The 25770-nt window shown below is 39.1% G+C and overlaps 1 protein-coding gene across 4 annotated transcripts in view; it reads right to left on the minus strand.

Moving 5' to 3' along the window:
• The window catches only part of LOC124545999 (serine/threonine-protein kinase Tao), a 230593-nt gene that overhangs the window by 113008 nt on the left and 91815 nt on the right, over window positions 1-25770 (minus strand). For all 4 annotated transcript variants that reach the window (XM_047124968.1, XM_047124967.1, XM_047124966.1 and 1 more), the window contains 3 exons: window positions 24960-25135; window positions 16249-16416; window positions 15039-15173 (listed from right to left, as the gene is read on the minus strand). In XM_047124968.1, the coding sequence (XP_046980924.1) occupies window positions 15039-15173; window positions 16249-16416; window positions 24960-25135 (479 nt within the window). The remainder of the gene's footprint in view (window positions 1-15038; window positions 15174-16248; window positions 16417-24959; window positions 25136-25770) is intronic.

A 25770-nucleotide genomic window follows, 5' to 3' on the forward strand; every position in this document is an offset into this window, starting at 1 on the left:
CTGCGAGAGGGCTGTACAAGCAATGATCACACGCACGGCACAGCGGACACACCAGGAACCGCGGTGTTGGCCGTAGAATGGCGCTAGCTGCGCAGCATTTGTGCACCGCCGCCGTCAGTGTCAGCCAGTTTGCCGTGGCATACGGAGCTCCATCGCAGTCTTTAACACTGGTAGCATGCCGCGACAGCGTGGACGTGAACCGTATGTGCAGTTGACGGACTTTGAGCGAGGGCGTATAGTGGGCATGCGGGAGGCCGGGTGGACGTACCGCCGAATTGCTCAACACGTGGGGCGTGAGGTCTCCACAGTACATCGATGTTGTCGCCAGTGGTCGGCGGAAGGTGCACATGCCCGTCGACCTGGGACCGGACCGCAGCGACGCACGGATACACGCCAAGAACGTAGGATCCTACGCAGTGCCGTAGGGGACCGCACCGCCACTTCCCAGCAAATTAGGGACACTGTTGCTCCTGGGGTATCGGCGAGGACCATTCGCAACCGTCTCCATGAAGCTGGGCTACGGTCCCGCACACCGTTAGGCCGTCTTCCGCTCACCCCCAACATCGTGCAGCCCGCCTCCAGTGGTGTCGCGACAGGCGTGAATGGAGGGACGAATGGAGACGTGTCGTCTTCAGCGATGAGAGTCACTTCTGCCTTGGTGCCAATGATGGTCGTATGCGTGTTTGGCGCCTTGCAGGCGAGCGCCACAATCAGGACTGCATACGACCGAGGCACACAGGGCCAACACCCGGCATCATGGTGAGGGGAGCGATCTCCTACACTGGCCGTACACCACTGGTGATCGTCGAGGGGACACTGAATAGTGCACGGTACATCCAAACCGTCATCGAACCCATCGTTCTACCATTCCTAGACTGGCAAGGGAACTTGCTGTTCCAACAGGACAATGCACGTCCGCATGTATCCCGTGCCACCCAACGTGCTCTAGAAGGTGTAAGTCAACTACCCTGGCCAGCAAGATCTCCGGATCTGTCCCCCATTGAGCATGTTTGGGACTGGATGAAGCGTCGTCTCACGCGGTCTGCACGTCCAGCACGAACGCTGGTCCAACTGAGGCGCCAGGTGGAAATGGCATGGCAAGCCGTTCCACAGGACTACATCCAGCATCTCTACGATCGTCTCCATGGGAGAATAGCAGCCTGCATTGCTGCGAAAGGTGGATATACACTGTACTAGTGCCGACATTGTGCATGCTCTGTTGCCTGTGTCTATGGTTCTGTCAGTGTGATCATGTGATGTATCTGACCCCAGGAATGTGTCAATAAAGTTTCCCCTTCCTGGGACAATGAATTCACGGTGTTCTTATTTCAATTTCCAGGAGTGTATGTCTTCCTCTGAGCCATCAGCCACTCTTCCTTAACCTTTCTTACCACACTCCACCTCTTTTCTCCCCTCACTCACTTCACCCAACACAACCACTCACCCCAGTCTACCCAGCTGAACTGCAGTCCTGCTACTGTGTATTCAGGTGGCACAATGTAGTTGTCTACATGTAGACAACTGTTTAATATATATATATATATATATATATATATATATATATATATATATATATATATATATATATATATATATATTTTTTTTTTTTTTTTTTGTGACATGACACTTCCAAACCTTTAGCTTTCATCTTGCCAGTCGAATGCGGTATATTTTTCAGGTTAGTCAGCCAGCATAGAGAATGGTTTTCTGTCACAATATTGAATGGTTTGTCAAAGAAACACAGCTGGAACTTGTTGATGGCCTAAACAACTGCAAGGCATTCTTTCTTGGTTGCAGAGAAGTTCACTGCAGTCTACAAGAGTACTGATGAAGCACAAGCTGTCATCTTTTCAGTGTCTTCCTGAATTTTCACTCTAACTGCACGTCACATAACCACTAGCACCAGTGTGAAGTCCTGTCTCAGTATTCTAGTTATATAATGCCAGAACTTGAAAAGATATTAGCACCTCCATAAGGACAAGGAAAGATATTTCTGGAACCTCATTTCCGGAAAATTTGGCAACTTCCTGCAGTAATTCTTGCACGAGATTCGCCTTGGTACAGAAGTTACTTATGAATCATAGGTAGTACGAGTACATCCCGAGGAAATTTCTCACGTCATTTCTCACGTTATTTCTCTGGATCGGGATAGACTTCATCGCCATTAGTTGCCCCAAGATTTTTATTTCTTGGGTGGCAAAGGGGCATTGTTTTGAATTCAGTTGTCAGATGGCTTAAAAGTTCTTCAAATCTCACTGAAAAAAATGAGAATGTCATCCAGATATCAAAACCACAGCATTCATTTTAAGTATCAAAACAGGTTGTCCATCATAGGTTAAAAGGTGGCTGCAGAATCATGTAGTGCTACGGGCATAACTTTACACTCAGAGGTCACCACGTGTTATGAAGGCAGCCTTTTCCAGGTCAGCCTTGTCATCAAAATGCGGCAATGGATAGACATCTCTCCTTGTGTTTTTGTTCAGTCGACTGTAGTCGGTGCCAAAACACCATGTGCTGCCCTCCTCCTTTGCAAGAATCACAGAAGAGGACCAAAGACATTCTGAAGAGTCAATGGTGTTACCTTCTCCACTCTCTACATCTACACGATTACTCCACAATTCACAATTAAATGGCAGGTAGAGGGTTCATCAAATCACCTTTAAGCTACTTCAATACTGTTCCACTCTTGAAAACTGCACAGGAAAAACAAATACTTAAATCTTTCTGTAGAGTTCTGATTTCTCTTATTTTATTATGGCTATCATTTCTCTCTATGTAGCTGCACACTGAGGAGAACGTTGGTGGTTGTTATTTCATGAGAAGGCCCTGCCGCAGTGAAAAACGGCCTCTGTTTTAATGACTGCCATCCCAATTTGTGTATCATATCCGTGGCATTCTCTCCCCTATTTCACAATAATACAAAACGAGCTGCACTTCTTTGAATTTTTCAGTGTCCTCTAGTCCTATGTGATGCGGAACCCCATTGCACAACAGTACTCTAGAAGAGGGTGGACAAGCATACAGTAAGCAGTCTCTTTAGTAGACCTATTACATTTTTTCAGTGGTCTGCCAATAAATCACAGTCTTTGGTTTGCTTTCCCCCCACAACATTACCTATGTGATAGTTCCAGTTTAAATTATTCATAATTGTAATCCCTACATATTTAGCTGAGTTTACAGCCTTTAGATTTGTGTGATTTACCATGTAACTGAAATTTTGTGGATTCTTTTTAGTGTTGATGTAAATGACCACATCTTTCATTATTTAGAGTCGACTGTCACTTTTTCTACCATACAGATATATTGTTAAATCAGTATACATTTCATTTTTATCACTGATGGTTTTACATGACTGTAAATGACAGCAACCTTAGTAAACAATCTACGAGGACTACTCAGATTGTCTCCTAAATTGTTTATGGAGATCAGGAACAACATACAGCCTATAACACTTCCTTGGGGAACGCCAGATATTACTTCTGGTTTATTCCATGATGTTCCATCAGTTATTACGAATTGTGGCCTTTCTGATTGAAAATTGTGAATCCAGTCACACAACTGAAACGGTATTCAATTAGGTGCACAATTTAATTGGAAGTCACTTGTGAGGAACTGTCAGGTCAAAAGCCTTCTGGAAATCGAAAAATATGGAATCAATTTGACGCCCCCTGTCGATAGCACTCATCAGTTCTTGATAATAAAGGTCTAGCTGGGTTTCAAAACAACGGTATTTTCTGAATCCGTGTTAACTATTTGTCAATAAATCATTTTCTTCGAGAAGATTCATGATGTTCAAGCACAGTATACATTCAAATACCTTACAGCAAATTTATGTTAGTGATATGGGTCAGTAATTCAGCAGATAAATTCTATTTCTTTTCTTGGGTATTGGTATGACTTGTACAACTTTCCAGTCTTTGGGTTTTCTGCTAGATTTTGGGACAGAGTTTCACTATGGACACTATTAAAAGCACTTCACATTAAAGTTCGAGCTAAATTTTGAGCTTCCATAAAACTTTGCCAACATTGGGGATTTTGCATTCTTTTAAATTTTGCATGGTTTTTTTCACTGCTCCTGCAACAGTGTCCTGACCTACTTTGTGTGCCATGGCTGATCAGAACCATCTCTTATCCATTTATTTGGTATATATCTCTCAGCTGCCATTCACACTATTTCTTTGAATTTGAACCACATATGGCCTAAACTTTCATAGTCAAATTGGAAGTAGTGGAGACTGTCTCTTAGGAAGGCATCATGGGAATTTTTATCTGATTTTTTAAACAGATGTATTTAGCATTTATTTTTTGGTGGGTTGGGATGTTACGATAATCAGTCTAGCTACAACCATCTTGTAGTCACTAATCCCTATATCCGTCATAATGCTCCTTATTTGATCAGGAAAATTTGTTTCTAACAGGTCAAGCATGTTTTCCAAACTACTTACACTTTAAGAGGTCTCCTGAACTAGTTGCTCAAAATAGCCCTCTGAGAAGGCTTCAGTATGATACTGGACAATGTTTTATGCCTATCACCAACCTTAAACATTTTTGCCAACATATAGAGGGTACATTGAAGTCACCAACATCTACAATTGTACGAGTGAGGTACCAATTCGAAATGACACTCAAATTTTCTTTGAGCTGATCAGTAACTGTGTCATCTGAGTTGGGGCAAGGTTTGGCAAAAAGAACCAATTATTAATTTGTTATGGTTGTGGAGTACAACTTCTAACAAATTATTAATTTATTATGGTTGTGGAGTAGAATCTCTACCCATACTAAGCCACAGGAGCTATCTGCTTCAATTTCATTACATGGTGAACTAGTCTGGCAGAAATAAACACCCCACCAATTCCACTACATGGTGAACTATTCTGACAGCAATAAACACTCCACCACCAAATGAATTTAATCTATCTTTTCTGAGCAAAGTTAGGTCCTTCGTAAAAATTTCAGATGACTATATTTCTGGCTTTAATCAGGTTTCTGTAGCTACAACAATTTGACAGTCAGTGCTTTCTGTTAGTGTTTAGAGCTCTGGTCCTCTTCCAACACAGCTACAACAGTTTACAACTACAACTTTGATTGTTCCTAAGTCTAATCTCTTCCTGTGTTCATCCTGCACCCTTTGAAATTTAAACCTTTTCTGCACTTTCTCGAGACCTCTAACCTAAAAAACCAACCAGTCCCTTCCATACAGCCCCCACTACCTATGTAGCTATTTCCTGCGTGTGTTTATTGCTGACCCATTTATGGAACCCAGTAACCTACCACCCTATGGCAAGTCGATGAAATTGCAACCTACACAGCAGCAGAACGATCTGAGCCCCTGATTCAGACCCTCCATTTGGCTCTATACCAGAGGATCAGAATCTGTTTTGTCGACAATGCTACAGATGATGAGCACCACCCTCATCTTGCAAGCAAGGCTGGCAGTGTTTACTATTTCAGCTAGCCACCTGATACCAGATACTATCTCCTCCGATTCAAAGAGACACATATTGTTAGGACCAACATGAGCCACCACCTATAGTTGGGTGCACTCTGTGCTCTTGATGGCATCCGGAAGCATCCGTTCCACATCTGGAATGACTCCTCCCAGTATGTACGTAGAGTGCACACTGGATTCCTTCTCCTTTGCAGCAACACCCTTAATGTTGGAGCTCCCAACCACCAGTAATCCCACTCTCTGTGAATGCCCAGACCTTGCAACTGTGATAGGATTCCTTTAGAACAGGGCAAGCAACTTCATCTGGCTCAGGGACTTCGTCAGCCACAGACACCATCCGAAACCTGTTTGTCAGACAAACTGGGGAGGCCCTCTGATTGGGCCCTCGGAAAGTCTTGTGCTACAGGTCACACCCTGGAATGACCTCCCACTCAACCACGGGTGATTTATTGACCTCAGTGCGGGCAGTCCCCAGGGGGACACAGTAGTGGGCCAGTCAGGACACACACGGGTTGTGCTGGACACCCCTCGGATTGCCCTATCTAGCCCCCCCCCCCCCCCCCCCATTGGCAACAGCCTCAAGTTGTATGACCAACAGGTTGTGTAGTAGTCTTCAAAAAACACAATTTTTTCTCTGCAGTCATGCACAGCATGTTCGAGGCAACTACAGAAGAAACATACCAGTGTTTCGTCCTCTTTTCTCCAAATGTCTGTTGGCATAGGAGTTGGTTGTGCCTGCATTAGTCTGGTACTGAACTGCCGTTTGGCTTTCATGAATTCCTTGGTTGTTGCGACATCCTTTACCAGAATAGCTTCTACAACTTCCTTCTTGAAGTGTGAGGTTTTGTCAGCTTCTGCCATCCAGAACGAATTTTTCCCTCTGCAGTTGAGTGTGTGTTGATATCAAACTTCCTGGCAGTTTAAAACTGTGTGCTGGACCAGGACTCAAACCAGGACCTTTGCCTTTCACAGGCAAGTGCTCTACCAACTGAGCTACCCAAGCACAGCTCACGAACCGTCCTCAGAGCTTTACTTCCACCAGTAATTCATCTTCTATCTTCCAAACTTCACAGTAGTTCTTCTGGGTGAAAGCTGTAATGGTTGTGTGTGTGTGTGTGTGTGTGTGTGTGTGTGTGTGTGTTTTTCTTTGTTTTGTGTGTGCCTATCGACAATTTAATGGTTCTGTTTTGCGCTTTTCAGTGAACAGTCTCCTTTAATTCAAAAATATTTATTTTAATAAACATTTATTGCTAGTTGCATATTGTGTTGTCCATATTACTATGTCACACCTTGTGAGCACACTGTGGTTAGCATGCAAGACAGCTACCTTGTAGAGTAACAACTATTTTGTAGTAGGGGAAATGCTGCCTCTTATCTAGCATGTTGGGTACCAGAGTTCTTTGATGGCTACAATAAATGAACAAACCACAACAGAAGTGACCACCTTTGCTGTGTTTCAGTGTTACTGATTTTATGCTGTGAATACCTACACAGACTGAAGATTCACGATTGGCAGATCAGCGTCTGTATTTTTGGAAGTGAGAAAAAAAAATAATGCCAAGTGTAGCACTTAATTTATTGTTTGGCCAAGTCACAAGGAAACAAACTCAAAATCTGAAGAGAATCTGTTGGTCTGTACCTCAAAAAAGATAGTGTGTCAAACAGTTTAAGAGCTACATATATCCACTGAAGTAGTGGGTTTGTTGAGACATGCATTTAAATTCCTCAGACCTCAAAGCACTCACCAAAAGAATTTTCCAATAAATGGTCTGTACTTGTCGGGCAAGAGTATTAGTGTGTCTTTTACATAACTGGATGCTCCTCTTACGTTTCTCTTTTTAGTGGTTATGAAAGTAATGGCCTGGCTAGTGGTGACAATTCTCACTGAAATTTGAGTGTCTTTGACAGTCCTTCCAGCCTTTTCTGTGGAGGGTAAGGGGTTACATTCTTAAAATATCCATTTACAGGTTTGTGGCTGTAACAGCAGGCATACATACTGTAATTCCTCATAACATGCAGCTTGACAACACTTAGAAGTACCAAACTCCTCAGCAGTCTTGATATGATAGATATTAGTACAAGACTATGCTCAAAGTCATTGAAGACTGACTGATGTGTTCTTGTCTGCTCCACAAAAAGCTTTCAAGTAACTGTCCAAAGAGGTTTCCATGTAGCTGTATAAAACGATACATCTGTTGTATGGCACATGTTAAAATGCTGTACACCAAAAATGGTTTCCCTTAGAGACAAACCTTCCTCCCCTCCAACCACCCCCACTCGAGACATCAGGTAGCTCTCACTCATGTGAAGGTGGGAACAGTTTTACAGACTTTCATTCCACTTACACCAGGCTGCAGTTTATGCCAGCTATTAAGTTAAAATCTCCTAAAGTAAAAGCTATACTCATGTTATGTAATCACGGATTTTGGTATATTTTTAATTTCACACTGATCACTGTAATACATATTAGCTGGCAAACCGAACTGAAGACCTGGTCAGGAGGCAGTGAGGGGAGGCTGTGACAGCTTACACTCTGGTATCCTTAAAAGTGGAGCAATGTCACAACCTACACATCTAAATGTGCCACTGAATGAAGTATCTATTTCCAATATGAACAGAGATGGACATTACACCTCACCTTTGCTGTTCTTAATGCTCTGCCGTCAGTGGGGGGGGACTCATATCTAAGCTGCACTTTTTGTCCGGTTTTTGTAATAAAAAATAAAAATAAAAAAAAAAAAAAAAAAATCACCTGTGGCTTAGAATTGAGTGCAAAGAAGGCGGAAGTTCTGAAAAATGTTGGTAGGTGCCGCCACAACTAACTTCTGCCGCTACACAGGCATGCTTTGCAGGCACAAAGATAAATACTGGCACCAAAACCTCTGCGTCAGTAAATAAATTACACACACACACACACACACACACACACACAAACAAAAAGGAAGAGGAGGTAGAAGACTAGCTTTTTTCTCTGCCCAGAGTTTCTACCACTGCATTTTCAAATATTATCCAACGAAGTAAATAGAAATTCCGTAATGTTCAACTTCAAATGTAGCAGCCTTTCAAATATTCAAGCAACAAAAATAAATTTCTTTACACAAAAACACCAACAATGCAGAAGGCTTTAGGATTGTTGCACAAGTTGATATGCTTTGCACAAGTTGATATGCTGGAGCTCATTAAGATTTCACGTAGCGGCACCTACTGCTTTGTGGAATTTTGTGAAGTGCTTGTTGGTGTTAGCTTTCATTATATTGCCAAATTCAAGAGGGGAGTTATTTCTTTTGCGGAACAAAGTTCTAATCGTGCTGCAGGTCTACAATACGGGATTGATGAGAGCAACATGAGGTGATGGCGACAGCAGAGAGACAAATTATTTGTATGTTCAAGTAGCAGGAAAGCATTTAGTGGACCAAAGTGTAGCCGATATGATGTACTAGAAGTGATTTTAAATGAATTTGTTTAGGAACAGCATCAGGAATTCCTGCCTGTGAATGCCGAAATTTTAAAAATTAAGGCACACAAAATTGCTAGAGAGTAAAAAATTGAAAATTTTAAGGCTAGTCTAAGCTGGAGTGATCTGTTTATGAAGTAGTGGAGTTTTTCACTTTGGAGGCGAACTTCAGTTGCACGGAAGCTGCCGAAAAATTATGGAATAAAACTTGTGGAATTTCGGTGCTTCATAATTAGGCAGCGCACAGAAAAGCAATACCTTCTTGGTCAGATAGGAAATGCTGACCAAACTCCCATATATTTTGACATGCCATCGAATTATTCGGTTGATGCCAGAGGAAAGAAACACATAAGTGTTCTTAAATCAGGATGTCCCTCATGCTTGCTTACACAAGAGATGGACATAATTACCCCCATTCATAGTTTTCAAGCGAAAGACTTACCGAAATCTGAAGTGTTTCCAAAAACTGTAATGGTAAGAGCAAACGAAACTGGGTGGTTTTCGGAGGACATGGTGCTGGAATGGATTAGACGGGTGGGGGATCATCGTCCTGGCGCAATGCTTGGTTTACGCAATCTGTTGGTATTTGATGCATACGCAGGCCATGCCACACCTGCAGTAAAACAAAAATTAGAGGGAAGCAAAACGGACTTGGCAGTAATTCCAGGCGGGATGACATCAATTCTGCAACCACTTGACATCTGTTTGGATAAACCATTTAAGGACAAGCTTAAACGCACATACACAGACTGGTTTTCGAAAAGTGACAGACAACTGACACCAACAGGACGTATAAAACGAGCAAGTTTGTCGCATGTGTGCCAGTGGATTTATGATGCATCGAAGTGAATTCCAAATCAAACTGTGCAACAAGCATTTAAAAAAGGTTTGATATCCAGTGCACTATATGGTACGGAGGGCAATGCTCTGTATGAAGAAATGAGCAACAAAGAATCGAGTGATAGTGACTCAGAATCATGACTAATATTTTAAACATTTCGTATAAGATGTATTACAAATAAAATTTTGTTTTAAATTTCAGCATTTAATTTCTAAGTTATTTTCATTCTTATTTTAGAAGTGTTGCTACTCTGCATTGCACAGGATAGAAAAGCGTTGGGAGCTGCATCAAACCAGTATACAGACTGAAGACGACAACACACTCTGCATTTGAAGTCATCACTAAAAATCGACTACGAAAATCCGACTAGCAAGACTGTTTGCGATGTATGTCAATATGGCCAACTCTACATTCTGAATTTTTTCCTACCTGTGACAAGAAATGAATCGTGAATCACATGCAGTATTCTCTTGACCATAAGAATAATATGAATGTAAACATTATGCCATGTATTCTTTCGTGTTTGCTGCTATCTCATTTAAATCCTGTCTGCCTAATAAACCACGAAACTAGAGTGAGACAACAGCAAACATGGAAGAATATACATATCATATCATGTTTATATTCATATTATTCTTATGGTGAATAGTGATACGGTCAGAAATGAAGTACGGCAACTGACTAGATTTTTAAATCTAAGATGACTAATTTCTGTGCACTATGTAATGTACTAAAAGAGGCGCTTACAAAGATTTTCAAATGGAGTAAATTTTCACTAAACTCTCATTCAGTACATCTATCATATGCAATGTATTATCTGGCTCTTGTTGATCATTATCAAAGAAAGCAGCAGTGTAAGTAACAACAAATAGCAGTCTTTTGTCATTGTTTCGCTAATGAGACAATCTCTCTCTCTCTCTCTCTCTCTCTCTCTCTCTCTCTCTCTCTCTCCCTCTCCCCCCCCCCCCCCCCAAACCTCTCTCTCTCTCTCTCTCTCTCTCTCTCTCTCTCTCTCTCTTTTATCGCAAGCGGCAGTAGCATGCACAAAAGCAAGCCATGCCATGAGAAGCGACAGGTCGTAAACACTCATCAGAATGCGACAAACAATGCAAGACACAGTACAATAATGCATTTTCAGCTTAAAGTGATGCAAACACCTATAACAAAGAGAACGGCACTTATCAGATCAAAGCAAAATAAGCAATCGAGTCAAACCTGATGAAGTACGTGGAAGAGGAAGGGTACCCATATAAATACAGATGGAGTGCCTGACGCATAGCAATGTTTACCCGGTAAAGCTTAACTGCTAAGCTTACGACTTGAACCGAACTACTGTCGCTGTATCTTCATCCATTTGACCTAAATTGTGTCTCATGTTACAATGGACCAACTTTGTTTTGATTTGGAAGTGCGGCTTAGACTTTTCTCCCCCCTTGAATTTCAAGTCTCAAATTTCAGGTGCAGCTTAGATTCGGGAAAATTTTTTTCCTCGATTTAGTGTCTCATTTTTCAGGTGCAACTTGGATTCGAGTAAATACGGTATATGGTGTTTGCCATTTAAGGCAAGCAGAATTATGATTTTATTTTCAGTTTTCTCTTCTGTCAAAGTATGTCTCCTCCAGTTGTTGTCATACATTTTTTCTGATGTCACAGCAGCAAAATGAGGTTGCCTTTTGTCTAAATGTTAGTGTTTTTGGTTAGTGAAGCGGAGGTCAAGGTAATGTGTACGAATCGACGTTTTCTACAAATAAATCAATGGCTCCTCCTGAGACTTCATTTCTCAGTAAAAATATAATGTAGTACATTCTCAAATTTGCACAAATGACTCATTTATTCTGGCATCTTCTAAACAAAGGCTGCATTTCTTATAGTTTCTTTACTAGTCTGCAAATGTTTTAATTCCCTGTACTGTTCATAGCATTGCAGAAATTGCTCCCTTTAGCACATTTATCTGTAACATCAATGAAATATTTATTGCATCGTTTTTACTTACTCTGCTTTGGAGCAGACACAAAAATCTTGCAGCACTGCATTGTACCCCTCCCACCATTATTTGCACACCACTGGTTCACTAAAGTCGACATTTCAGTATTATGTCACCTTTTCCTTCAGCACTGTTGTTCTTCTCTCATTCTCAGTCAAATTAATAACACTAACACCAAGTTGTCGTTTATGCCTATAACACTTTACATAATAACTTCCCTCACTCACACTGCGAGGTAACACCACGATACTATGAGCTGGAACATGGCCACACCTTGTCATGGGACCAAGCTAGTTCCTGCTACAGCAGGTCTACAGTTTGCTTTGCCTTTTAATATTATTCCTACACGTTTACTTTGCTCATACTTGCCTTCTGTCTACAAGAGAGAATATTCATTAGCTTCTATTTGCTTTGATTCAAAGCACGTTTTCTGTTACTATTGGTTATTCATCTTGAGCTGAATGCAATTTTTAATTAAAAAGAATTACACCTGACATGTTTCGCTTTTATTTATAAAGCATCTTCCATGGTTATTCTGCAAATTGGGTGCATATGTCTGTACATTTTTGGTTGTTTTAGGTTACAAACAGCGTCTTGTTTATACAGTTGGTGTGCAAGTTACTTAGTGTTTCTTTACATATTCTGCTCCTTCCCTCCTTGCTACCAGCGGTTGACGTTGAAAGACTTCGATCTGCATTTGCACTTGACAATTTTTGCCATTCTGCATTATTTACACTTCACTTTTGTAAACTGTTTCTCATTCCACACAGTAACAGGAATGTTGCCAACCTGGGAAACTTCTCTCTCTCTCTCTCTCTCTCTCTCTCTCTGGTGTGTGTGTGTGTGTGTGTGTGTGTGTGTGTGTGTGTGTGTGTGTGTGTGTGCGGCAATAGTGTGAGTGGGTGGATGAAGATTTGTGAAATTGTCTTTTATGTTAGGTAGAGATGTACGCGAAGAGGTGGCAGGTTGACAATTTTGTGTGTGTGTGTGTGTGTGTGTGTGTGTGTGTGTGTGTGTGTGTGTGTGTGTTGGGGGGGGGGGGATGGGGAATGGGGGAGAGGGGAATGGGGAGTGGGCCTGGACAGTGATTATAGGACAGGTTCTGGGAGGAGATCGCAGTGGTACATGGAGCTGTGGTTAAATGTGTATATTTCATATTATATTATGTGGTCAATCAGTTTAAAGAGTGTGCAGCTTGCAAAGTTGGTCCAATCATTTAGGAATTTTTTTTTTGATGTGGTAGTTTTTGTGTATGGTGGGATGTGTTTTTTTTGTTGTTTATCCTTCTGATTTCCATGTGTGTCTCTGGCTGTTATTTTGTGTCAGTGTTGGTGTAAGTATTCTGCAAAAGTTGAATGATTCATCATATACATCCATGCTCTTACACATTTTTTTAAATCGGGTGTGAAATGTCCTCCTGGTTTGATCTATGGATCTTTCACAACATGTATTGCATTTCAGTTGGCATATTCCTTATTTCTGATATAGATAAGTATTTCTTATTATTCACAATAAAGGATGGCAGCCAAAAACAGTTGCAATTGTGAAGAATTTTAACAGTTGCTGCTGCAGCCATGTTTAAAATCTTGAGATTTCTTATTATTTTTGGAGAGTATTTCTGATTTGATTTGTTGGTTTAGTGGCCTGTTTCTGTGCCTCATTTTTTGAAAATATTCATATTCGATATTCTGTGTGTGTGTGTGTGTGTGTGTGTGTGTGTGTGTGTGTGTGTGTGTGTGTGTGTGTATTTGTGGTTGTACATCACTGTGTACCATCTTTTGCTTTCTGTTCCTTTCAAACTTTGTGTTGTTCCTATTCTTGTATTTTGTGTATGATTTTGTCCCTGTGTTGATGACAGCTGTGTGTTTGTTCTTTTCTGTTTCTTGATTTTCTTGTTCATCTTTGTTACGAAGTTCTCGTTGTATTCATTGTTTGCGGCTATTTGTATTATGGTATTCATTTCCTTTTTGAAAGTGTGTGTATCTAATGATACTGTGTTTAGTTTGTGGAGCATGTATCTAAGTGCCCCCTGTTTGAGAACTGGGATGTTGTGATGTCTCAAGTATAATTGTGTCTGTTGTTGGTATCTGGTATATGTCAAATGTGTGTTGGCTATTTTGAATCTTTATGGTGATGTCCTAGAAATTTAACTGTCTATTTTGCTCTTTCCCTATTGTAAAATGTATCTTATCATGAACAGAATTTATGCCTATGTGTAACTCGTCAATTTTACTGCTTGGTTCATCTATCAATCAAGCTAAAAATGCACAAAAGTATGTATCCAATTTGCAGAATAACCATGGAAGATACTTTATTAATAAAAGAAAACACAATTGGCGGAATTCTTTTTAATTAATCTGCGGTCAGCTCAAGACAGATAACCACTAGTAACAAATTTGAACAGCTGCTGCAGAAGATGGCAATGCAAACAAACACAATGAAGTGCGTTGTACTTGTCATCTATTAACAAGGTTAATTATTTTGAAAAGTTCACAACCACGATATACTAATAAGCATAAAATTTTTCAGTTGCTTTGTTAAGTTGTTCTATTTCCCTAATAGTTGGCTGTCTAGGGTCCACATAAATATTTAGTGAAAGTTTAAAAGTAGCCAGACATGATAACTAAATATTAATATTCTTCTGTTACATACACAGACAGGGTTATTCAAAATGTTCCAAGACATTTTCTAGAGAAAAAATGTTCGCATTGAGATAAGATATTATGTGATTAAATGTATGGGAATAACTACTCAAGAAGTTTTTACAGTGATTGCTTAGCACCATGGTGACCAGACCAATGGAGATGGCATTTTGAGTCATTTGTGCTGCAATTGCATGAGGACAGTGACAGTTTCATTTGTAAACAGGATGATGCCCACTTTATCTTCCACAAAGTTGTTCACAAGTTCTTGGATACTGAGCTGCTATAAAGATGGACCACTTGTGAATCAGATGGCAATCTCCAGTTGATGGCAATGGACCCGATGTTCTCTGGACATGACACTGTAATTTTTACTTGTGGGCAAGGGCACTCATACCCAGGGGCAAAGTGGGTCCACACAAATACTTTATAATATCACTTTAAAGTGTCAACATTATTTTGAATAATCCTGTATAATTTAACACCTAACAAAAATATACAATCCGAGACCTTAATGCCCCAACTATCAACATTTACGTGGTATATTTGTCTATGTGGGCAGAATGGATGTTTTTGTCCACTTCTTGTATTAAGACAAAGTGGTTTCATTCTTTGTCAAGGTGTGCGAAGTTCTAGTGACTTACTCAGTACCTAACATGTTTACATACCTTTCGATCAAGCTCTTGCTGATGTCTAACCTGTAACTTTTCAAGTTCTTTACTAAACTGTTGTAACAGAGACTCGTATTCTTTGTCCAACTGTTGTTTATGTGCTTCCATCTCGAGCTTGCACCTTTCTTCCAGCTGTGAAACAACAACAACAACAACAAATAATCTAAATTTTTGAAATTGTAAATTTATAATACACAGATACAGAATGTGCACTTCAAACACTTAAAGAATTAAAGAAAAAACACATTTTTAATTTTGAGGCCTTATTTTTGGTTGACCATTAAGGAATATTTGGCGGAAAGAAAAGAACTTCTCAACTACGGATAAAAAAGGGAACAAGCATGTACAAAAAATGTCCACTTCTCTACCATTACAGCCTATCAATTGGGGTTTTTGAATCTTTGGTTGCAGATCCTTATTCCCATTGCTTCCCAATGGTAATAAGTACTGCATTATGTTGGGAGTGACGAAGGCAAAAACGCCCTAAATAGTTTTACAATCTTTACATTTATACTATGGCAGTTACAGCACTTAAATTGCTCATGATACTAAATCCACTGCAATTCCAACACTAATCTGATACAGACACTTTAATGTTATAAGTAATTGTAAGTAATTACAGCTATGTATCAGATGTGTACCAACTGTAAATGGTTAATGAGCAAGTCTGTCCACTGTCTATAAAATAGTGTGTCTATCGCCAATGAATATTGTTAAGCACAGCTTCATCATCAGGGCTACAGTTAGTTATCAAAGGACTTCCAAAGTGGTTTCAACACGCCAAAAATGTGTATTTCTGTTACACAAGACATTAAAATGCAATAACTTTCACATGTTGTTTAGACAATCATGTGAACATATAAAGTTCTCAAAGATGGCACTTCTAATGTTTTATGCAGAAAACTTAAGAACTAGTAATAATCCATGCAAGTAAAAAATATTGTTCTGGAAGATCTTTCACTTCTGCTCAATAATTTTTTTTCGAAATTTTGCACAGAAACTTCCCAACTGAGCACAAACAGCAGATAACATTTGACAGTTCTCAAGTAACTGCAAAATAGTCACACATGCTTGGGAGAAATAAAATAAGAATGGAAACATACCTTCTAATGAAAAGCAGGAACAGCATCACAGACAATAAGCTGCAGTGGATCAGCTTTTTTATCTGTTTGTGGCTCTATATCACACTGATCAGAAAATAACATACCTTAAGTAAGGCAGCCTGATGTTCCCTTCTCATACGCTTATAACCAGACATCTGCTCATGCATCTCTTCCTGCATATGTTCCTTCTGCTGCTTGGTAACAATGGATGTTGTTCTGATAGTTGCAAAATTATTAGCACCATGATCCTGGATTGCATTAGAATTACTGGCCTACAAATAAATATAAAAAATATTTCAGCACAAGCACTTTCAACAGTCAAAATGAAATATTTAAGATTTTTTTTAAAAAAATACATGTACATGTACATGTACATGTACATGGTGAATAAGCAATTATATGTTAATTAAAACAGTACACAAACAAATTTGAAGCACTGCTCACATTAGCTTATTTTAGTTGGAGACAGTACGAGAGTCATCCAAAAAATGCTTAGAAAAAGTTAGAAAAAATTATTTTGGGAATTTGTTTTTATTTTTTAACTTAGTCCCCTTTTAACTCTATATACCTTTCCAAATGGTGCTCTAACTTTTTTTAAGCCATTCAAAAAGTTTGATTTCAGAAGGTCTCCTAAATAGGCATTGGTTTGGGCAATGACCTGTTTCGATATGAATAGCCATATCTCAAGCTTCGAAAAATTTTTTTTTTTTTCAAATCACAGATACAAACTCCAGTGAATATACGGGATGCTGCAATAATTCAAACTCCAATTCCATAATTTTGGCCATTGAAACTGCATAGGTGTAAACCCATGCACTGTGGTAATGGAAGAGAATCGACATCATTTTTAAACAGAGACATTTGTGCTTGATTTTTTCACTTAACTGTTAGAATAACAACAAACAATACTTTCCAGTTATTGTTTGTACCTGTTTCAGGTAATCGGATGTAGCTGATTCTGTGAGCATTCCAAAAAATCTTGGGCATCACCTTGCCAGCCAAATTTACCATCTTCGCCTTCTTTAGTGGCCATTTCCCTTCAAAGCGCAATGTTTTCATTATTTCTTAAGTATCTGGAGTGTAGTAGTGTACCCATGCTTCATCCACAGTTATGTTTTAATGCAGGAATCCAGTAGAATTTTGACGGAAAAGTGCCAAAACAGTATCAGCATTGACCACACTGTTGAATTTATTCTCTACCAAGAACAAATCCGGTACCCATCTTCCCACGATTTTTATCACACCCAACTTTTCATGGAAAATTGAAAACAATGTAACTTGCAATATGCCTGTGGCATCAACTATTTCGCACACACTGATTCGTCAATCACTCAAATCCATATTGTGGGTTTTGTCAATCATTTCGGGGATGGTCACTTCCACCAGATTTCCTGAATGCTATTTATCTGTTATGGACGTACGGCCATGTTTAAAAACTCATTTACTTCAGAATAAACAGTTGCAAAAACAGGAGCAGATGTGGTATGAACTTCATCCACCTCAGCTTTAATCCATTTTGCTGTTAAGCCTTTTAAACAGAAATGTTTAATCACCACTTTAAACATACTTTTTTCCATGTTGTGAATTAAACATGGGCTGGTTGCTTCCACTGACTGGAGCAATGAAACCACGAGATGGACACGACTGCAAATTTACCTGCTCTCTATCCAACGAACAATTATTTATTCAAATGTTTTTATTATTATTATTTACATTTTATGGCCTTCATGGGATCACTCTAGCCAACTTTATACAAAGAATTTTTCAGTTTCCAGTCAGTCCAGTACTTCTTCATTCTCTCGGATCTCATCCTTCTTTCTTCATTAGAAATCACCCTTCCTATTGTCTGTTTGTTGATTCTCGTTTGCAGTCTGGTTTGTTTGTCTGTGAATTTCCTAATTTTGTTAGTTTTGTTTCTCAGGTCTTCCAATGTAATCTGCAGCTTATCCATATCTTCCTTGATTTCTGAAATTCACTTTATGTTTAACTTACTATTCCACAACTTTTCTATTATTCTCCTGACGATCCTGTTCTCTGGTGTTCTGATTAGACGTCCAAAAAATGAAATGCGTTTCTTTCCGACTGTACTCATTACTGGTTCTATTTCCTTGTAGACTGTTTCATTTGTAACTACTCTCCAGTGTCCATCTTTCTGATACGATTTGTTGATGCACATTCTGATGATTCTTCTCTCTTTTTTGAGTATTTTGTCTATTTGTGCAGTGTTAGTTGTTTTGAAGATGGTTTCAATTCCATATGTTATTTCTGGTTGAATGGCTGTTTTGTAGTGTTTTAATTTTGTTGCTACTGACAGGCTCTTTTTGTTGTAGGTGTTCTTGGTGATATATTTTGTGCTCTAGTCAATTTGTTTATTCTGTTATGCCAGGTTGGCTTTCCATTGAGGTTATATGTTATGATTTCTCCCAGATATTTAAATTTATCTACAATTTCGATTTCTTGGTTTCTTATGGCAATTTTGTTTATGAGTGGTGGGCCAGTTAACATGATGACTGTTTTTGCAAAGGATATTCCAAGACCAATTTTCTGTGCTATTTCCTGTAGTGAGATAACTTCTTGTTTGGTTTCCTGAATGCTGTTGGACAAGAGAGCAAGGTCATCAGCAAATCCTAGGCAATTTAAACTTGTGTTGTCTTTGGGTCTTATAATTTGGATGTTCTTTGGATTAGTCTTGTACCATTCCCTCATTATGTATTCTAAAGCACAGGTGAACAGGAGGGGTGCCAAGCAATCTCCTTGTCTTAAATCGGTTTTTATGATGAATGGCTCAGAGAGTTCCCCCTGAACTTGACTTTTGATACAGTGTTGGTTACGGTGAGTTCTATAGATTTGATTAATTTTGTATGGAGACCAAAATTTCTTAAGATTTTTAACATTGAAGGTCTATGGACACAGCCATACGCTTTTTTAAAGTCCACGAAGGTTATCACAAGAGGTTTATTTCGTTTCTTGTAATATGCTACAGCTAATTTTAAAGTGATGATCTATTCTGCACAGCTTCTCCAAGGTATTCACCTAATTCTTCCTCTAGTTGCTCTTTGATCCTCTTTTATAGGATTCTGGAGAAAATCTTGTATGTGCAGTCTAAGAGAGAGATACCTCTAATTATCTGGGTTGCTTTTATCTCCTTTTTTGTGGAGTGGGTGGATTATGGCTGTGGTCCAATACTCGGGAAACTTTTCTGTTATCCAGATTTTTGTTAGGGCTATGTGTAAGCATGTTTGAACTGTATCACTTGCATGTTTCGACATTTCTGCAAAAACTTGGTCTTCTCAGCATGTCTTATAATTTTTCCATCTCTCTGAGTGCCGTTTCCACCTCTTGGATAATCGCGAGGATTTATTAGATCAGGTGGAGTCTTGATGGGGTGTGTCTGTATTAATTGCTAAAAGTTCCTGGGGTTCTCCACAATTCAAAAGTTTACTAAATGCTTTTGCCATGATTTCGGCATTTCCCTTGTCATTATGTGCCATTTTTCCATCTTCCTTTTCCAACATTAACATGGGGAGGGACAAATTTTTAAAATTGTCTTCCAAACGTTTTGTGAAAGCCTCTGGAATTGTTTTTTGTGGTAATTTTCTTCTATCGAGTCTATTACATCTTTCTGTGATTGTCTCTTGGTTTGCCTGATAATTTGTGTAAACTTTTTCCTGATATTTTTGAGGTTGGTTGTATTTTCTTCTGTTTTGTGTGTTTGAAATTTTAACCACGCATGATGCCTTTATTCATGAATTTTGTCATATTCTGAGTTCCACCAGACATGTCTTTTACGTGGTCTCAATGGGGCTACGATGGGGCTAAATTTTCTATTTGTTGCTTGAGAATTTGAACCAGTTCTTCTAAATTATGTCAGTTTTATGTTTTGTGTAACTTCCTCTATATTTATCATTTCTAATTAATTGGTGGGGATCGAAGTTCCTCCTTTGCTTATTGCACTTTGGTTTCTTTTTTCGTCGTGTGAGCTTAAGTTTGATTTTGACAATATAATGATCTGAACCTTTATCTACCCCTCTTATACTTTAACGTTGTAGATTTCTCTGTGGAAGAATTTGTCCATAAATACATGATCCAGCTGCCATTCTCCTTTTCTCTAATCAGGATGTTTCCATGTTTTAAGTTTGTTTGGCTTCCTTTTGAAGTATGTGGACTTTGAGATCAGTTTGTGTTCCCTATAGAGTTCAAGTCTCTGACCATTCTTATGTCCACCCCCAGTAGCTGAGTGGTTAGTGTGACAGTATGTCAATCCTAAGGGCCCGGGTTCGATTCCCGGCTGGGTCGGAGATTTTCTCCGTTCAGAGACTGGGTGTTGTGTTGTCGTAATCATCATCACACTGAAGTGGCATGCATCCGGTGAACGGTCTACCTGACGGGAGGCCCTAGTCACACAACATTTACATTTATTTTGACCATTCTTATTTGTTTGTTTATGCGGAGCCCATTCCCCAATGATATCCTGGTATTTCTTTTCTCTTCCGAGTTGGGCATTGAAGTACCCTAACAGGATCTTAACATCGTTAATATTTAATTGGTTTATTGTTTGGTCAAGGAGATTCCAAAACTTTTCCACTTCTTTCCTAGTCTTTGTTAGAAAATTCTTCTCATTAGTAGGGCATGGGCATTAATGATGGTATAAATTTTGTTGGATGCTTTTAAACTCAAAGTTGCCATTGTAGGGGAGATGGCTTGAAAATCGATCATCAAATCTATTATTTTCAAATTGACTATAAACCCAGTTCCAAATTGGGGATGTTCTTTCATAACCCTTATTCCAGGTTTCCCATTGTAAACTCTGTAGCCTTGTGATTCGAATGGTTCTTCTGTAGTATTTCTCATTTCCCGGAGTCCTGCTACTAAAATTTTCTGTTTATCTAATTCATTTGTCAAATTCTTTAGTTTTGCTGCTTTAATTAGAGAATTAATATTATGAGTTGCAATGTAGTTGATCTGATCTTGTTTGATCCTGTTCTTATGAACTGGCATAAGAATGGGTGATTGCCAATGCTCTGATTCACTGACGCCTTCTAGGTGCCTACCCACCTAATCCAATGTAGGCTACTCCTGCATTCTTGGACAGGACAGTGGAAAATTTTTCCTGAAAGATCTTTCCATGGTTGCCTTTCAAAGGTAGTTAACCTTGGGTGGAGCAAGCTCCGATTTACAACTATGGTTGTTAACCACAGAGGTACAACCCTAGATGTTTGCATATGTGTAACAACAAAACAATAATGATGACCCCATACTGAAACTCAACATAAATGATTTCTTGTGTCCTCTGCTGAACTATGTATTCCAAACATAACCAATTATAATTTTATATATAAAAACAAAGATGAGGTGACTTACCGAACAAAAGTGCTGGCAGGTCGATAGACACACAAACAAACACAAACATACACACAAAATTCAAGCTTTCGCAACAGACTGTTGCCTCATCAGGAAAGAGGGAAGGAGAGGGGAAGACGAAAGGAAGTGGGTTTTAGGGAGAGGGTAAGGAGTCATTCCAATCCCGGGAGCGGAAAGACTTACCTTAGGGGGAAAAAAGGACAGGTATACACTCGCACACACGCACATATCCATCCACACATACAGACACAAGCAGACATATTTAAAGACCTTTACATGAGGTGAAACGAAAATGAAAATAAAAATATATGGGGAGAGATAAAGGTGAACCGGAAAGAAACTGGAGATCTGGAATGAAAAAAGGCGAAAAGGTGTTGGTTACAGCTGGGCTATGTTGGACTTGGGTTGGTAGACAACGATGTGCATAAAGGTTAGGTGGTTGTGTTGGCGCCAAAACACGTTAAAGGACGGAGAAATTCGGGAAAATTTCGAAAAAACTGCGTGTAGTATATTAAAAGGAGTGGTATTGTGGTGGCAGATTATGAAAATGAGGCTAACAATTGTCTGACGAAGAAATAATGGCGTTAAAACCTGTGGGAAGCGGCTAAAAATGATCAGTGATGTGGGAAAAACGGAAATGGAAATAAAGCGAAAGTTATTAGAACTGGCCGAAATGGTTGTTTAAAAGGTGAAAGGAGCTGTTTGTGAACTAGAAACGGTGGATATTATAGCGGCGGTAGTGCTGAAAGCGGCAAAAAAATTTTTGGTTATGGTTTGGAAGTGGGTTACGTATTATTGAGTATATATATATATATAGGCGGGATAAAATAGTATAGCAGATTACGGTAAAAAGGAGAAGGTGAATACAAAGTGAAACTACTGGCAAAAACAGAAAGAGGAAAATAAGACGACAGAAAAGATTTCGAAATGGAACAGTGACAATAACCAACGTAATTGTTGGATTCAAATCAATGATATCAATATAATGGAAGGAAACATTCCACGTGGGAAAAATTATATATAAAAACAAAGATGAGGTGACTTACCGAACAAAAGTGCTGGCAGGTCGATAGACACACAAACAAACACAAACATACACACAAAATTCAAGCTTTCGCAACAGACTGTTGCCTCATCAGGAAAGAGGGAAGGAGAGGGGAAGACGAAAAAAACCCACTTCCTTTCGTCTTCCCCTCTCCTTCCCTCTTTCCTGATGAGGCAACAGTCTGTTGCGAAAGCTTGAATTTTGTGTGTATGTTTGTGTTTGTTTGTGTGTCTATCGACCTGCCAGCACTTTTGTTCGGTAAGTCACCTCATCTTTGTTTTTATATATAATTTTTCCCACGTGGAATGTTTCCTTCCATTATACAATTATAATTTTAAATGGAGTTCAAAGTGGTGTGCTGCTAAGCCTTTTTCAAACACATTAAACTACACCAAGCGTAAATAACACTAATCAGCAAAAAAATATATATCTTACACATTAGTTTTCACAAATTTGTTGCTTTCATCACCTGAGGCACTATTACACTAGCTTCACGACCACCACATCCTACGAGACACCAGAGTTACCATCCTGTCAATGTCAAGGACATTGGAAAGAACACACACACACACACACACACACACACACACACACACACACAGTTAGTGGAAGGACATTGGACATGTCATTATCAATAAACTATCCTGGAAATTGCTTCAATCCGTTTAGGGGAACTTGACGACTAGTGTAAATATATGTTACTTTGAAATAAGTACAAATTTCATGTTTTGACCTGTTGCCATAACTAATGAGACTATTTACCAGTTTAAATGATAAAAACTTATTTTCTCTTGAAAGTAACAGATTATGGACACAGATTTACACTGCAATATTCGCCACCATGGATGATTCCACATTAATGATAACCAAGAATAATCTAAGAAGATGACAGTTACAACTCTGAATATTATATACATGTGTTAACTTGAACTTTCTGATTACTCCAATTAACTCCTGTGACATGTCGACAGAGCATTCACTGCAATCACTGTGCTTATGCCTGGCTTTATTTTGCGTGAAATTACCTTACTAATGGTGTGTAAGCCATTAAAAAGACACTGTGTGCAAAACTTATAAACAAAAGTAAATTTCACACATGATATGTCACTGCCAAGTAACAGCTCTATGAAATCTGGATCATACATAGAAAGAACCACTACAGTATAGTACAGAGGGTAATTGAAAGAAATACAACGAGCCTAAGAGAAATAAGTTTTCTTCAACAACAGTAATGACACTGAAGGCTCTGTAATTTTCAATCGTCTCCTTGACATTACAAAAGGTGGGACATGGTTCCTGATAGGCTGTGTGATCACCATGGACAGAAATGTGTGCTCTGTAACCTGCTCCAATGCTGATCACAAGGTTGGAAGTTCAAGTAGTAAGGTGTTCCATTCCTCCACCAGTACGGTTGACAGCTGCTGGATGCTTGTTGATGCAAGTGAATGTGCTCAAAACGTCTCGCCAATGTATCACACACATGCTTGGTTGGATTTAATTTGGAGGAACGGCAGGCCAGTTCATTCCCTGTGTATCCCCTTGTCCCAAAAGCTCCTTCACCTGTATTGTTTCTCCACTAAAATGAAGTCAGGGACAAATGTACCCCTGAAAATATGCATATGAGGAAGGAGCACGGTGTCTCAACAATGGTCACCAATGAGTGCGAAGATTTGGAGGCCATTACGCTAAGGCAATATTAGACACCATCACACCACACTACTTCGTCCTTCCAGTTTCCTGGCATCTTTTCCCCAAGTGAAGTCGTCCAAATATTGTCTCCAGACCATGTTGTAATGAAGATCACCATCATACTACACCATAACTGCTTGCAGATTGACACCCATTGTTTTTTTTCCTGTTCCTTTAACGGCCTTGTATTGTGGGACCAGCCCTATTTGGTGCAATTGTCACAATGACCTCACACCATGTGACATTGAACTTTCTGTGCCTGACAGAGACCTCTGGTAATACGCTCTCACACTTTTAATTCATTTCCACTTAGCAGTTCGTATGTTATGTTACCCTGTCTAGCTTGTCCTAAGTTTTGCCGAGCAGTGTACTCTGCATATGAACAATGACATGCATGTTTGAGTTAATGAAAATCTTCCATTCCAGAAATGAATATAAATAAAATTGAGGAGATTATGGATACATAAGATATCGTGTTTCATTAGCACCAGCAAAATAACAGGTGGTTTTTCCTAAAATAGCAGGCACTTTTTTTTCCTCTAGCAAGATAAATGTTTCAAACAATTATCCACTGTCCAGTACCAGTTATATAATTTTTAAGAGCATTTGAATGAAGTTCAGATACAAATAGCCAAACAAAAAATATAAAAACAACAACAACAACTACTACTACTACTACTATAAAAAAATGAGAACAAGCAATGCCAAGCAACAGCACACCTTGTGCCTACGGACCGAAGGAGGATAATTGCCATCATTGCCATCTGTGGCTGGGGGAAGACTATTTGTTGAACTGCTTTGCGAAGATGCACTCACACCCACAGAATGGATTGAATGCTCAGAGGTTATACTATTACTCTTGCTACTATCTCCACCAGTTTGCTCATCAGGTGTGTCTGCAACAGAGAAAAGCTTTAATTATAACCAGACATGACTAACAGCAAAGGCCATCGCATTTTTGCACATTTATTTATTTTCCATTAATAACTGGAGGTAAAAAATTTAAATTATAAAACATTACACTAAACCAATTAAGATTCTGCCCCCCCCCCCTCCCCCCCGGCACCACCCAGGTCTATTTATGGATAGTTTCAAACAATTCAAAATTTCTGGCACAAACACAGTGTTCTGTGAAATATACCAATGCGGAACATCTCCATTTTTCCTCCTACATCTACTAATGTAAATATTATTTTCTTCATAATTCTTTTTCTTGTCTAATTTGGATACAGTATGTAAAGGAAAGTGAAAATCATTTTACAGAACTTATCTTTTTCCCAGCCTTATTAAGTGTAACTTACATTACGTTGATTATAATTATTATTAATCTTAGAAACATTTTTCACAATGAAATATTTGACATTTCAATAAATGAAACAAAGTGCACTAAAAATATTACTCCGCATATCAGCATTTAAGGATTGACATACTTCATTTAAAAGTCTTATTTTTCTTCTGTACACTAACATGATCTTTTTCAAAGATTTGTATTTCAGGAAGTATTACTACTGTGACAACACAGTTTGTTCAA

This window comes from Schistocerca americana, chromosome 8 (genome assembly GCF_021461395.2).
Source record: "Schistocerca americana isolate TAMUIC-IGC-003095 chromosome 8, iqSchAmer2.1, whole genome shotgun sequence".
NCBI lineage: Eukaryota > Metazoa > Arthropoda > Insecta > Orthoptera > Acrididae > Schistocerca > Schistocerca americana.